The following is a 15,896-nucleotide window of genomic DNA, read 5'->3' as shown; positions in this document are numbered from 1 at the left end:
ATAAGTATGTAAATTTGAAACATGTATTTTGGGAATATTATTACATAAGCTAATACTAATACAAATTAAGAAATATCATATATATATTTTCATACTTAATTTATACACATACAAGTATATACAGCATTTATCTAGAAATACATATACTAACAATGTAATCGTACAACTTAGAATATATACCATATTTATATGAATTAAAAATTATTATTATACTACCAATATACCTAGATATGTATGCGGATATGTAAATTACACCAGCTACAATAAATTAAACAATCTAAACTTAATCATATCTTACTTTTTGGGTGAAAACATATGTATATCTACTAGCATTTTATATTTCATTAGCTTTAGTCATTTTAAGTACTCTTAACCCTAATCAATATTATTTTGCTAACTGCTAAACATTAAACAAAACAAAAAATATTTGTTATAAGAGGAATGAATGCGAACGAGTGATATTTGTAATTACTCCTCTCGATGATTTACGAAATTGGTTCAACTTGGCAATATACTTTTGTATTTTTCATACTCCTGATAGAAGTTGACGTTATCCTCCACTAGTTGTTTCCATTTAGCAGCAAGTTCCTTGTAACTGGGTCCGTTTCCTCCGATATCTCTCGGTAATTTAGCACACACAACTGTAGTTGATCGTTTTTGTACAACAACGCGAGAACGCATTTTCTGTGTCATAAATAATCTATGGAAAAAATATTGTATAACAACTGGTTTACCAAATATGAATATAGTTACCTGAAAGTGTTCAGAAAGATATTCACGTGAGTAGGCGCATTTATAAACTCCAAAAGCTTTGGTTGACATGGATAAGCTTGCCAACTTTCAACAGAACGCTTTATTAATCTCGGATTCAATTGCAAAGCATGACCCAACTGAACGCCTGTCATATCAAAAATTCCCACAATTCCTTGCCCACAATTATCTGGCTCGAATTTAAGTAGTAAGTCTAAGACCATTTTACTAACCTAGAAAATAAATTTATATTAAATTTGTTCATTAAGTTTTACTTTGATTCACCTTAAAAACGTTATTTTGAGAATGCAGTTTTGGATCGTGCGCAGCAGCACGTATTATAACCACCTTACGATTTTTTGAATCAACACCATCGACTGGTAAAAATACACCCAGCTTTAAAAGTTCGTGTATTTCTGGTAAAAAGGGATCCCTGTAGGCGAACCACTCTACACGCTCCGCTCGCATTTGATAGAAGCTATAAAAAAACAAAATAGTGTCGCAAAATCGCTTTAAATAACAGTCATAAAAATATTCAAAATCACATCAATTTCATTAATCGTAGTAATAATAAGGGCATTAAATGTGTAAAAAGTATTGTTTTAAATCAAAATAACTATAGTTATTGAAACGATGTAACGAGGCGAAAAAACGATGTAAAATAGAAGCTACTCATATGGTATTGAAACAAAATTTGAATTCTAGTTTGAACTTCGTAAGAAGCTTAAAAATTTGTACAAATTATATACTATATTATATACAAAAAAAAAACTCATTTCAATTTCTTAATGAAACGTTGTTTTGCATTTTCGTTGACGTTAGTATGTAAGAATGTGTAACGAACAGTCCCTTTTACAAATTAATTTTCGACTAATGATACAGTATGCAAGCAGATCATACATAAATAATAAACTTTCGTCTGCGTAAATGTAAAACGACTTGATTTCTTGCTAATACATACATATATTACAAGACTCTGCTCTTTGGTTGAATATTAAATGTTTCCTTTTAAACTATTTTTGATTTATTATGTCACAATAAAATTCCGAATTTCAGAAACTTTCACAACAGTTCGACGTGAAAACAGTTTGCTTTCACAATTCGGATTGAAAATGCTTTGTTTATAAGTACATACATACAAATGTATCATATATACATATGTAATTATATGACTTAATCAATATAATAAAAACAATGACATGCAAACCCTTCCCCTCTATTATTAATATTAGCTCCGGACTCACTGTTTTATTTTTTTCTTTGTTCGTTCCAAATCATATTTGCAACTTCGTAAAAAGAACAACAAATTCCCAAAGTCGCTATTGGCGTTCACATTAGGGTTCTCCTTCAACCATTGTGAAATATGTTGTATTTGTAGGCGTGTCCTTTCAGGCTCCGTGTCATAGGTGCCCACTTTCCTTGAATCGTGTAGCAACATCTTTGTTGCGACTTTTTGATTGTAAACAATAACCTAAGCAGGTTTGCAGTTTTTCGTTTGAATTTTGTGCTGTGAACTTTGCTTTTTCTCTTTTTCTAACACATATACAAAGTTAAATACACACAAGCAACGCACAAAGACGGGGAGTGCTGTGGAATCGGCCCACCCAAATGTGGAAAAGTGGCGGTAGAAACAAACGCTCTTCACGAGACAAGCGATCGCGTGAAACTGTGCCAGTCGAATTGCAAATGCAGTGCACGCAGCTCTGTTTACGCCTCGCATGCCGGTGTCGATGTTGTTTACGTAGTCGCCGCGATTCTTAGAACTAATGCATGAAATTGGCAGCAGATACAATACTAATATCAGGGCAGAGCAGTAATCGCACAAACATCGAAACTGCGAGGTTGGATAGGTGGCGTACTCGACGGCGTACGTATATATGTACGTACATATATGTATATCATATTCTTACCTTGACAGTGTAAAAGGTGGGCAACAAATGGATTTTTAATTTTTGAAGAGCAGCTCCTTTCCCCTAGAAAGCTCAAAATAACTTCAATGCAAAGAAATACCGTTAACGAAAGTATTCCTTAGCACTCCGAGAAGGTTGGTACTGCAAATGTGCAAAATCGGAATATTGGCACGACCAAACAATGTTGTTATCCCAGAAAAATAAAGTTATTCAAATTCACATTTCCTTTCAGCAATTCTTGAACCAGTGAGCCAATATTAACCAAATTTAGTATATACCATTCACCTGATATCCTTATGTTACTCTGGTCTAAGTCCAAATTCAACTACACATGTTTAATGTATGCCATCATTTTAAATTCCAACCGATTATTTCACTTTACTTTAGATACATATGTATGTATATATGAGGCATCAGTGAAGATATCGGCACAAGAGTTTTTATAAATATATAAATAGAAAATACTATGTGAACTACCCTGTATACGTGCATACATACATGTTTATGACAACATTGTTAAATAAGTAGATTAGGTTTTTATTGTTAATTTTATTTAAAGCTGCATTTGTTGTTTCTACATTTCGTTGCTACGCTTTGCGATAAGCAAATGCATACATGCATATGTGTATCTACATATATATGTATACCTGTGTATGGAGATATATTGAACCACAATAGAGATTATGGATTCAGCTAATCCAACGGTCGAAAGAGTTATATTACTTAAAGTAGCCAGTATTTTTAAAACGCGCAAATTGTCACTTATCAGTTTTGGGAAACCGAATACACTTGTGCAAGTATATGTATATGGGCATGTAAAGATATGTACGTATGTATTTGTACGAGCTGTTTTCTTTGTTTGAGCATGTCCCATGGAGAGACTCATTGTACTCTTCTGACCCCGATATCTACAAAAGCGGACTAATCCTTTTCAATCTTTTACGAACTAAGACTAAAAATACAAAAAAAGTACAATTGAATTTTTTTCTTTATTTATTATAATTTGAGGTAATAAATACTGTAATACTATAAAATTTAAAGTTTTAAACTGAAATTCATTTGTACATTTACATATATGATAAAAATCTGTAGTACTTTAAAATTTTAAATGTTTAAGTCACTTAAATTGGTTTTTCCTTAGTATTTCTCTAAACAATTTCTGGATTTTTTTGCTTCTTAAAATGTAGGTTTTTCCTTAGACGTTAAATGCTGGTAAGACAATTTAAATACTGCTACTTTAAATATAAATTTAATTGAAATAAGTTCAATCAATAAAGAACCTATGGGAGTTTAATTGCTTGTTCAATTTGTTACTGAAAATTATTATATTTAAGAAATCCTTCAAAATATACTCACACCCACAATGGGAAATTTAAACCGGGATCCAATGTTTTGTAACGACTAGGAAAAATATATTATAAGTTCTTAAAACTTCTACATTCAAACTTTTCGGAGGCAAATATTGCATGGATGTGATAACATTCAGATCTTCAGATTTTTTTTGGAATTGTTACCTATTTGCAATTGGTGAGATACAAGACAATGAAGACATGATTGGCAGATGGCAAATTTCATAAATATTTAAGGTATGGTCAGAGTAATGTATACTAAAAAACTAACACTGATCCCAAGAATGTATAGAGTACCCGATTTTTTTACAATTTATCATTATCAAAAAATTATCAAATTGATTAATCCATTAATAAGAATATACATGGTACATAACATTGCTAATATATGTATGTATGTATGTATATGTAAATATCTATTTCTCATTGTTCGTACCAACATCGAACTTGACAATGAGCAGAAAGTCAACGGCAGCCTGGATCAATGTACTATCGATTGCATTGAAATCCCCCGGCATACATGCAGGTACTCATACTTGTAAAAAGGTACGCTAGCAGAAACATTGACTGAATTATCTAATTTACAAGTTGTAAGCATGTAATCAGCTATAAATGATATGTGCTATAAATGTATGTTTATAGTGTTGCCCTTATATGATGTCTGTAACACCGAAACAGTAAATCAATTGGATTATCCACGTTTACCTTGTACAGTGACATTACCAAAGAGTGCTCAACAAAAGTTCGAATAAAACCTTGTTTTTATTTGTAAATGTTATTTCACCTAATGATTATTTTTCTGAAGGACGTGAGTGCTTTTCCTCAAAGAAAGTCGCTTTTGTGTACTCGTTAACAGTTTTTTTTAATAAAAATTGAGTGCTTCATTTCAACCAATATTCGTCATAATATGGCAGTTATTCGTCTTCATATCTACTTAAACGACTGAAGATTAGTTAAATTGCAGTTTTAACTCTTTTATATGTATAAAGGAGTTATTGAAACCTATTTAAAAGTAACATCGAAAAGGTTGATACGCATTTTCACCAAAATTGCAGTATTCACATAGTGTCCGCATATGCATATATTCATACTATATATTTTTTTCATTTTCTTGTATTTCTTCAAAATAAAAAAAATTTCACTCTTATACATATTTCAGAATCATATGAGGCATATTAAAGTAGGATTTTTGATGTATTAATGAATTTTTTTTTAATCTTTATGTATCTGAGATCCTCCGAGATCTCATAATACCCACTACTTTTGTTGCACACATATGCATACATTATTCAATTCGTAAGTAATAAAAGCGTTTAGAGAAAACGTTTATCTAATTGGGTAATACGTAATTACATAATTTCATTTGCAGTAAAAAATAAGTAACGGGTAACTGAAAATTAGCTAATACCTTCGCAACGTAGTGGCCAATTAAGTTCGTTCGCAAATCCTCTTTGCGCAATTACACTTTAACCTAAATAGAAAGTGTTCATCGATAATATCTAATTTTTTCCTTAAGAGGGGAGACTGACTTAGAGGCTTCAAAAAATAGATTTTTTTGAGGATTTTTTTTGGGAGGGAAGAAATAAGTGATTAAAGCAAAATTTCTAGGGTTTATAGTTATATGTTTAAACATCATTCACAAATTTTTTGGATAGGAAATTTTTTGATATTCTGCCTTTGGGAAGCAATTGTGGGACGGTTGGCTGGATGCAGTTTTTTTTTAAGTTTAAATAGAAGATAATTTATTGCCAAAGATAATAAACTTTGCCCCAATTCCATACGACGCACTTAGGAGCATTTGGTATCAAAACCCGGACAAAATTGTTTAAAGTGCTTTTGTTAAAAAATGAATAAAARTGCATGCTTGAATATAATAATGCAATATATTAAAATAAAGCGAGTAAGGAGGGGCTCATTTCTGGTGAAACGGAACATTTTATATTGAATATATTTGAGGTGGGGGTAGTATCGACCAGATTTTAACTATTATAACCATACTACTAACATGCCACATACTCAAAAAATTGTCCTTGGTTTTCATTAAGGTACCTTTTGTACAATCACCCATCATATGGAGCAAGGTCAAGTGGATGTTCGAAAATCTTGGTAATAGTTATATGGGGGAAATTTCAAGTTTTCGCCCTATTGTATATATTTTAGGCTCAAAAATACTCTGTTATGAATAAAACATGATCTGCAATTTTCATTGAGTTGGCCCAAATATTGACGGATATATCCAGCATAAAGTCCCCAATAAGTTTGAAAATCTTTATATTTTGTGTATGGGGCTCAGGGAAATATTGGCCCGATTCAACCCATTTTGCACTTCCATTCTGTCTGAATTTCTATTGCATATCTAATATAATTACCGATATTTTCGATAAAAACTCTTGAACATTTTTGGTTGGATTTGAACATTTTTGGTTGGATTTGAACATTTTTTGGTCAAAACGTGGCATACTTTAAGGGAATAATTATAACAAAATTTTATTCCGTTTTATCAATTACTTCTTAATTTGTTCACTGGAAAGTGAAAGAATCAAAAGAAATAATTAAATTGTGTTACATGGAAAGTCGTTGTGATTGTAGTCCGTTGTCGCTCATTTTCACACTGTGACATAGAAAAGTCCGTCGAAGTCGGTCCGTCGAGTCCCAAGATATGAGATTTCACCAAAAGTTGGGCGGTACCACACCCATTGTCCAATTTTCACACCGGCTCCGATAGCGCTCCCTTACACCACCTGTCTAGAATAATTTAGTAGAATTTCAGTATTTCGTTAAAAAAATAAATAAAACAGTACTCATTTTATGCAACTGACCAACTTTTTTTCAACGCGTTGGCCACGGCGAATATCGCATTCGATGGGACGATGAGCTGATGATGAGATATATGACGACATTGACATAGTTCAACGAATTAAAAGACGGTGGCTACGCTGGCTAGGTCATGTTGTCCGAATGGACGAAAATACTCCAGCAGAGGAAGAGGAAGACCTCCACTCCGTTGGAAGGACCAGGCGGAGAAGAACCTGGCTACGCTTGGAATATCCAATTGGCGCCGTGTAGCGAAAAGAGAAACGACTGGCGCGCTGCTGTTAACTCGGCTATAATCACGTAAGCGGTGTCTACGCCAATTAAGAGTAGAGACATCAGAAGGAGTAGAACCGCCTCCTAGGAGCATCAAAAGGTCCTTCTTTGACTACGTCGACGACGTCGTACGCCGACCGGACTTCGGAGGCAACTGACATTCGACAGGTACTGACCGCCATTCACAGTGGAACCATCAAAACCATCACCGACTCCCTTCCCGTGAATGGCGTTCTTGGAGTCAAATCACTACAGACGAAGAGCTCCAGTTGCCGCGGGACACGCGAGTGACCCTAGCGCTCCTACTTATCCAGAATTGACCCTGACATACGTAATGTATGTCCTGCATGCAACGAGTCCCCGCATGACGGCCACTTCTTTGCATGCCCTACAATCCCCCCTCCCTTTCGTCCGACCCCGTCAAAACAGCACGTTTCCTGGGCCTCCCGTTAGATGACCTCGACGACGTAAGGGTATTTCACATACTTCTATAAAGCTAATGTTCTTCCGAAATTCTAAATTTTGTTTGTAAAGACGAGGATGTAACAGAAAGTACATAACTACTATTCTTCTGCAAATATTCAGTTGAAACTTAATCTTATCAGTACACATTTATTTCGCGGCAATCATTTGACAAGTGGTAATCTAAAAAGGAATTGTGGATAGAAAAAGCATTTAAAGTATAAAAAATTAATTATAAACTTAAATAAACACAAAGTTCGCCTTACTTTTTTGTTCCATCATAAATGTTGCTGATGACGTTTTTATCAGTAATGCGCTTAAAAATATCAAAATTTTAATTGCTCGACCGCGAGACGTTTCCAAATGTTGCAACAGTGTTGCGTAGAATATGATAATCAAACATTCCCTACTGGTGAAAGCTATCGCTTACAATATTTAACTAAAAATAGTTTCAGTATGGAAATTTATTCATTGACAAAACCTTAAATTAACACATTCAGATTTTACAAATAAATTACGAATATCAATGCAGTAGTTTAGCGAATGCATACGAAAGCATAGTCTAGGCGATTGTACGAATATTTAAACAGATAATAAACAAAGAACAAATATTGATGTGACAAATTCATACAAACAAAGACCTAAAAATAATGTGGGTTTACTCCCACAATAAACAACATACAGACTACATAAATACAGGCATTAGACAATATTAAGAAACTTCGATTTCCAGCTCAGCTAGCAGCATGTCGAATGCGAATACGGATGATACGAATGTGTAAGGTTTGGAGTGTATGACCCCGTAGTCAGGTTCGAGGCTAGGTAATGCACGGTTGGGAAATTGTTGTGTTTTTTGTACACGTACTGATGCTACAGGTTTACGTAGGTTTTGATTCATCCTCTCTTTGCGCGCCACCAGCTTTTTAGTCTCACGCACCACATATATAGCTTCTGGAGTGGTCATATACTCGCGAATAATCTAAAAGGCGTAAATATAAAAGGTTAATTTGCAAGGAGTTACATTTTTTAACACTTTTGTGCTGAACTTACGTGGCGCTTATATGGACAGTGAGCAAAAAGCCAAATTAGGGTACACAAAGTGTTGAAAATTTCACTATCTTTGTCACACCAACGCAACAGCATTTGAGCTATGGTAACAAGTCCGCTCTCCTGGAAAGTATTAGCTGTAGTGCTGTTATAACGCGCCAAGTTCAAAATAATTCGACTACAGTAACGGATTAGTTGTTTATCGACCTCACTTCGGATTGTCTGTGCCATGACGCCGTAGCAGAAAGTCGACACGAAGTCAGACTGGTTCATAAGAATGTGCGGTACAGTACGGGAGATACGATCTAAAATATACGCATTTATTTTAATTAAAATATCGTCTTCTTGTTGCATTCACCAAACGGGAAAATTCTAATTATTTTTATATTATGTAATAGCTGTCTCTTATACACATCTAGATGTGTATAAGAGACAGGTACAGTACGGGAGATACGATCTAAAATATACGCATTTATTTTAATTAAAATATCGTCTTCTTGTTGCATTCACCAAACGGGAAAATTCTAATTATTTTTATATTATGTAATAGTAATTACAATTTTGTGGAGAAAGCATACTATTTTGAATTTCGTGCAGTCAAACTTACCCAAACATATGAGAACATGTAGTATTTCCGATGCGCTTGAATGATCGCGAAGAACACATACTGCATGCGAAATTTTGTAACTGAGTGTGTTGGCTGCTTGAGTGGTTTTCTTCCACAGTGCCATGTTTCGACGAATCAAACGCATTTGCATGCTCTGGAAGCACTTACGTACACGATAACCACGCCAGAACCGCTGAATCGAACTAGCCGCTTTTCTCCGACGGCGTTCCTCTACCATTTCAGGTGTCATCATATTTTGTAAGCGGCGACGCGCCAATAGTGCACGCGCTTGGGATTGCAATCCAATAACAATGTTACGTAATTGCAAGTATTCTAAACGTTGCTGTTGCGTTTTTTGTTTACCTCGGAACTTCTGCTGCAAATGTATGACTATTCGGCGGACAAAAAGAAATTCGGATCGCTGTTGGTGCATTATACGAAGTCCACGATACTTTTGCTGTAAATAAATTGTTGTCCGACGCAGCAACAAAAAATCGTGTCTTGCAACACGCATATTGCGCTGTGCGCGGTATCTTCGCTGTGTACAAACAATTAACCGACGCAGTAGTAGATACTGTGTACGTACTGCTAAGGATTCGCGATAAGATCGGTAGAATCGCTGTATGTAACATGCAGCGGCACGTTTACATCGGTAGTCAGCGTTTTGTTTCCGCATCACTAGAGTGGCTCGCCAACGACGCTGTATGGAAATAATACATTGTATTTGTTGTTGATATTGTTGACGGACTCGACGACCTTGCTGTAGTGCCCGCCATCTGCGCTGCACACAAATGCAACAATTTCGCAAGCGATTATATGATTGCTGTTGTTGTCGAGTCCGCTCAATGGAGCGGTACCAGTTCTGAATACATATAATGGCGTTTCTTTTTTGCTGGTACGATATTCGCGTCAATCGCATTTCAATTGTTGCACGGAAACGTCGCTGAATCTGTATAATTTTGTTACGATTACTTTGGTACTTTGAACGTACATGGCGCATAATTTGAAGGCTACGGTATCTGTGTTGCACGTTTACTACGGCTGCCTTCAGTTGTGCGTACTCCGTGAGCTGTTTTTTCATGAGGCGTGTAGCACGGAATCGTTGTTGCATCACGGTAGCAAAGTATTGTATCGTCAAGAAGTCAACACGGGTCTGACGCGCTAGAATTGTGGCTCGCCATTTGCGCTGTATAATAATGCAACTGTTCCGTAAGCGCTGATAGTTTCTTTTTTCCAGTCTCATCTTCTGGGCAGCCCGATATCTCTCTTGCATTTTGCAGACAGTTTTACGCAACACCTGGTAAGCTATGCGATCTCGGTGCATCGTTAAAGTGGCGCGTAAGTGAGTTTGAATGATATGCACAGCGTTGAGCTTCAGTTTATATTCTTCACGCACTGCGCGCATATGTACAATGGAACGGCGCTGTCGTTGAAGCTGTATAACACAAGTGCGCAAGTGTATGAATTCGGCGCGCTGCCGCAACATACAGCGTTTTGCACGAAAATATCTCTGTATATATATAACAGCGGCGCGTTTTAATGAAAATTTCTTACGATGCTGTCGCATAGCAATTATTGCTCGCCATTTCCGTTGAATTATGAGTGCACTCCGCTTCAGGTTCAGGAATGCGTTGCGATGCAGCTTTGTAACACAGAAAGAGCGCCAAAATCTCTGTATGCAAGTAGCTGCATTGAAACGTTTTTCCTTCATAAATCTCTTATATTCGTTGGCTACTAGTAATAATTTTTTTGACAACAAACGACGGCGGTAACAACGTTGAATGAATATCGTACAACAGCGGAGAACTGTATAGTATCGGTGGTAGCGAACGGCGAGCACACAACCGCGATACCAATGTTGAATTTTGCGAACGGCAACTATTGAACGTTTAAAGTTCATTTGCGCCAAGTAACGTCTAATATATTTCTGTAATACCACTGCTGCTGCTGCACGTTGCTGACGATATAACTTTACCCACCTGCGAACTATATAACCATGGTAGTATGCTTGTATGGTTATTACCGCAGTTTGTCGACGGTGCTCCACTTTATCACGTATACGGCGTTTTACCCATACAGCCAACCATTTGCTACGCCACCATTTTTGAAGAACGCGCGCTGCCGCATGGAACTTCGGTGAGCGGAACTTGTAGATGACTTGCCAGAGCAATGACAGCGTCTTTTCGCGGTGCCCATCCACAATATCTGCTGCAGTAATATCGCCGCCCAATTTGAAGTCAGCTTCACTCAGTGCCCTCAATCCCAAGTTTACATTATAAATACGTTGTAAGCGGGATATGGCAGGTACGCGCAATTGCTTAGTCAGATCTTCGCGCAGTAATATGATCTCCATTACACGTGTCAGCCTTATACCATCTCTTAGGTCTACCGCAAGATTTTGAAATGCGTAATTAAATTCGTCTAAGAAACATTGCTTATGCTCTAAGACATAACCCAGGCGCTTCAAATCACGTGTTATGTCACCCATATTTGCAAGTAGCTCAGATGAGAATTTTAATAGAATTTCTTTTGTTTCCTTATGAGGTGATTTTTTGACAAAGAGGCATGGATTGTATTTGATAATGCGCTTTTGCTTCGCTTTATCAAGGAATAGTAGCAAACAAAGCATTTTAGTCAACGTATACTTTTTTATATACTGAGCATATTCGTCAGATAGTGAATATGCACGTGAATATTTCTCTTCTAAAAGTTTGTCCCGAAACAACCGATTCAGTATAAAGGTGCTCAGTCCAATAATGTCGCTATTTGACCGCAAATGAATTTTTTCACCATAAACAACCTCTAAGCCTATACGCAGCCACATCGGATTAAAGCATAGCAACAGTTCTAATATGTAGCGCTGCATCACTACATCAAGGTGTAAATTTCTATCGTTTCGTATGCGTATAGCATTTTTATTTACATATACAGCTACTTTAGAACAAGGTTCACGAACTTCATCGCTTAGGTACAAGTAGACAGCAGCACGTCGAACTACCTCAAGTCTGTGTTGCACAAGATAATCCATAGACTGCTCTTCTTTGGTGGGTGCTAACGTCAATTCCTTGTGACGCACCTCATTAAAAAGTTTACCAACATCGATTTTAGCATCGCTATTGGCATCCATATCGGCCGGTATTGTAACCAATGCATTCAACCACTTTTTAAAATCATGTTGATGCCTCTGAACGGCCGCTTCGTCTAAGTACATTGTGCAAGCAAGAAAAGGATCACATGTTGTACTAGCAGCAAAAGGATCGGGATTGATGCACAACTGTAGATATAATTCTGGATCATATAATTTTTCAGTTTCGCGCGATAAGATTGTAGATTGAATATTTGGCGGCATTATTTTTTGTGGTGTGGTGGATTTCATTATTCTTACTTTTTTCACCTGGGTGTGTGTCCAATTCTTCGAACGAGACAAATAAGGCACCAATGGTCGCTCAAAAGCAAATTCTTTCTCCACGCGTTGACGCTTTGGAGGAGAAACTAAAATTAGGCTCATGTTTTTATTAGGAGAACCTTTTACGTACGGAGCAGAAGTAAAACAAGTTTTTGCTGTTGACTTCTCGCTTGCTGTTGTGGTCAACGATTCGTTGCTTTGTGTATCTGAACTAGATAAGTTCTGAGAATTTCTTTTCTGACCATTTGATTTTGATGGAGAAATTTCAATTAGTTTAGTTCTTGATGATTTTGGGGATACACCTCGTAAATCTCGCCATTTGCCAGAAACAGTGACTGGACTGCTCTTTCGCGATTTCAAGCCAACTTCATTTAAATTAAAACAACTTGATTGCGCTAAAATTTCACTTTGATTGAAAGCTAAATCTACGTGAGATGTTATACCGAAATCTGTGGATTCTGAAAGGGTTACTTCATTCCTATGTCGTGTCGTTCCTTTATTAACGCTTTGTTCCTGAATAACGGACATTTTTAGAGCATTTTGTGATTGAACACGATTATAAAAATATCGATTTTGCTCGATGGAACGTATAGTCTCCATTTCATTAAGGTTCGGCATTGAACCTTGACTAGCAGAATATCGTTTATTTGGAGAGCGTAATGAAAGATCCTTCATTGATTCCGAGTATTTCCTCAGTGGCGTTCCAACTAATTTTATATCCCGCAGCAAATCTTCTTCTCCCTGGACAGGACTCGATTCAGAAATTTTTCCTTCCCTATTTTTAACATATGTTTTTTCAGCTTCAACATTTTCGCAATTGGTAACGTCTTCTTCTTCTATCATCGCTAATGGTCGAGACTTGGGTGTTGTGCTGATCGTACTTGTTTTATTAAATGTCAAACCATAACTAACGGAAGCATCAAGAGCATCCGCTGACACATTCATATTTTCGTGTTTAACTTCAAAAGTTTTATTTGTTAAAATTGCATTGCCTGTAGTGTTTGGATCCACATGAAACTCAACTGTCATCCGAGTAGTATTAGTATCTTCAACCACATCAGTTGTGTCACTTACCGATGTTAAACGCCGAGGCCGCAATGTTGATAAGTTTACTTTTACAGTATCTATATTTACTGGGGTAGGCCAATTTGCTAGATTGTCCATATCGGGGTTTCTTCCAACACCACTTTTAACAGCATCGCTGTTTATTGGTGTGAATTGAATATTATCGAACATTTCAATAACATTATTAGGAGTTAAAGGACTGACATTCTCTTTGTGAGTAATGAGTACTGGCGATTTCGTTGACGAAATGGATGCTATAGTCGCATTCATAGTTTTGCTACGTGCGTATATATTTTGCTCAGTGAGAGGCGATGTATGAGTGAAGTTAATAGTTATTTCATCAAAAACTTCTCGTTTCTGTTCTCTACGCAATTTGCTATTCGAATCCACCCATGCTGATCTGGGAGGGGGAGCGCGTGTGTGTGATGTGGATGGAGCTGTTTGAGGCTTAACGGGCTTTTGAGTAATCGTTGGAACTGATTTGCGTAATTGCGTATGTGTTGAATTTACTTTATGAGATTTTGAAGTACCTGTGGGAGATTTAAGCCGCAGTGTCCTCACATAGCCGTTATGACCAGTAGAGATTGTTGGAAATTTACGCACATTCTAAAAATAAATATGAACATGTTATTTTACTCGTAACAGTTTTTTAAATTTTGTTTTATCTTTACGAAAAACAAATTCCATTTGTATGATATATAGTCTGTATTGTATGATACCATATAAAAAAAAACAAGAGTTAGTTAATATTAAATTTAAAAAATGTGTTTATTTTTTTTAACTATTGTTTATATCCAAATAAAAAAACTGTTTTCTTAGCGACTACTAACTAATGACAACTAACATTTCTGTTCTGTTTTCGGGATACAATTTAATAGATCAATTAAATATGGCTGTTTTAGAAGCTTTACGTGCGAAACGTTGGTTAACGCTTGATGCATTTAAGAATCAACTTTTACATGAGAGCATACTATTAAATCAACCCCTTTTAGGTGCATATTCAACCACCTTTTTATATGAATATATCACGTTCATATGTTTAAGTAAATATGTGTTTTTTTTTTTCTTTTTTTAAGCACCACAATTACATAAACATATTTTTTTCCAAACGTACCTTAACAGGATTGGTTATGCGAGTTTTCATTATAACCATAACATCTTTACGGAAATTTCTATTATCAAGAAGTTGCATTATTTCTTTACAAGCAACGTCCACCAAAGGGCTCCACACCATCTCCATTTCGACAGTTTTCGAACGCGGAACCGTTGTTTCAGTCCAATTTATTGATATGTTATATTCAGCATCTATAGTCCTAATGACTCTTACCTAAAACCATAATGAAAACATTGATTCAAATTAATCGCAAAAATATGTTTACACCAAGCTCGTTAAAATAAACACTTTAAATAAAGGTCAATGTAAACGTTCTAATAAAAAAAATAAGTCCCTAAATAAATTTGTATTTATTTTCATAGTGTAGGATAGTTTGGTAAGGAAAATATTTTTTTTTAAATATTGTATTGTTTACCTCTATGTCCTCTGTTGAAGGATTAACAACGCGTAGAATACGACGCGCCGTTTTCCCAATGGGCACATCTTCAAATTGCACAATAGATTTGGCAGAAAATGGAGCCATCACAACATCAGTCGGCTCACGAGATTCCACGCGCTTTTTACATTTCGGTCGTGTTGGAGTAACTACAACCTTTATAAAAGAAATCAAAAAGTATTTAATAGATCATTTCGACTTTTTTTGACCAAGATGTTAACGAACCTCAAATGCACTCATATTGTTTTATTAACTTTTACAGATAATCGTAAACTTTGAGATTTTTGTTAATATAAACTTCCCACTGAATTTTAACAAATTTAAAAGACACAAACATTAAAAAATACAATTACAAAACTATTTCACAAACCGATACTAGACGAATTAACTCAATTTACAACCGCCAAATTGAAAAATGTTTGAAGGGTTGCGCAGCTGGCATATCTCAGGGTTGTATCATGTGACACTTTAAAACAGTACAATTACAAATGTTAAAATTCCAGTGGCTTGCCAATATCAAGGACAACAATTTCTAACGTATAAGGCGTACATGGCAAATGGACATTTTTATCAAAGGAGAGAAAACATTGAAAGGGTAAAAATACTGTAAACTTCGCTTTTACCAATTTTATGCATGAATATGCGTGTAATTTTTTTGCCTCG

General features: G+C 35.8%; 2 protein-coding genes across 2 annotated transcripts; both read right to left on the bottom strand.

Annotated features, from left to right (window-relative positions):
• Nucleotides 1-195: 195 nt before the first annotated feature.
• On the bottom strand, nucleotides 196-2,629 carry LOC108978702 (alpha-tocopherol transfer protein). The gene is made up of 4 exons (XM_018949102.1): nucleotides 1,995-2,629; nucleotides 1,036-1,228; nucleotides 754-983; nucleotides 196-700 (listed from the first exon to the last, which is right to left on the bottom strand). Exons 1-4 carry the CDS (start codon nucleotides 2,186-2,188, stop codon nucleotides 499-501), a joined length of 819 nt encoding a protein of 272 aa, XP_018804647.1. The 5' UTR covers nucleotides 2,189-2,629; the 3' UTR covers nucleotides 196-498.
• A 5,375-nt stretch (nucleotides 2,630-8,004) lies between these two features.
• LOC108978701 (protein abnormal spindle) lies at nucleotides 8,005-15,791 on the bottom strand. The gene is made up of 6 exons (XM_018949101.1): nucleotides 15,459-15,791; nucleotides 15,213-15,389; nucleotides 14,798-15,010; nucleotides 9,213-14,289; nucleotides 8,609-8,910; nucleotides 8,005-8,537 (listed from the first exon to the last, which is right to left on the bottom strand). Exons 1-6 carry the CDS (start codon nucleotides 15,471-15,473, stop codon nucleotides 8,271-8,273), a joined length of 6,051 nt encoding a protein of 2,016 aa, XP_018804646.1. The 5' UTR covers nucleotides 15,474-15,791; the 3' UTR covers nucleotides 8,005-8,270.
• Between the last annotated feature and the right edge of the window lie 105 nt (nucleotides 15,792-15,896).

Source organism: Bactrocera latifrons, unplaced genomic scaffold, assembly GCF_001853355.1.
Source record: "Bactrocera latifrons isolate USDA-ARS-PBARC rearing strain unplaced genomic scaffold, ASM185335v1 scaffold_126, whole genome shotgun sequence".
In the NCBI taxonomy this organism is placed as follows: domain Eukaryota; kingdom Metazoa; phylum Arthropoda; class Insecta; order Diptera; family Tephritidae; genus Bactrocera; species Bactrocera latifrons.
Note: the sequence above shows the minus strand (reverse complement) of the source record. Positions and strands in the feature narration are given on the sequence as shown.

Excerpts from the sequence above, each read along its gene's own strand:
- LOC108978702 (XM_018949102.1), bottom strand. The coding sequence starts at position 2,188 with ATGTTGCTACACGATTCAAGGAAAGTGGGCACCTATGACACGGAGCCT. Across the intron at positions 984-1,035 it reads CTCAAAATAACGTTTTTAAG|GTTAGTAAAATGGTCTTAGA; the intron begins GTGAATCAAAGT and ends TTTATTTTCTAG. Across the intron at positions 701-753 it reads ATCTTTCTGAACACTTTCAG|ATTATTTATGACACAGAAAA; the intron begins GTAACTATATTC and ends TTTTTTCCATAG.
- LOC108978701 (XM_018949101.1), bottom strand. Across the intron at positions 8,911-9,212 it reads ACATGTTCTCATATGTTTGG|ATCGTATCTCCCGTACTGTA; the intron begins GTAAGTTTGACT and ends CGTATATTTTAG. Across the intron at positions 8,538-8,608 it reads ACTGTCCATATAAGCGCCAC|ATTATTCGCGAGTATATGAC; the intron begins GTAAGTTCAGCA and ends TACGCCTTTTAG.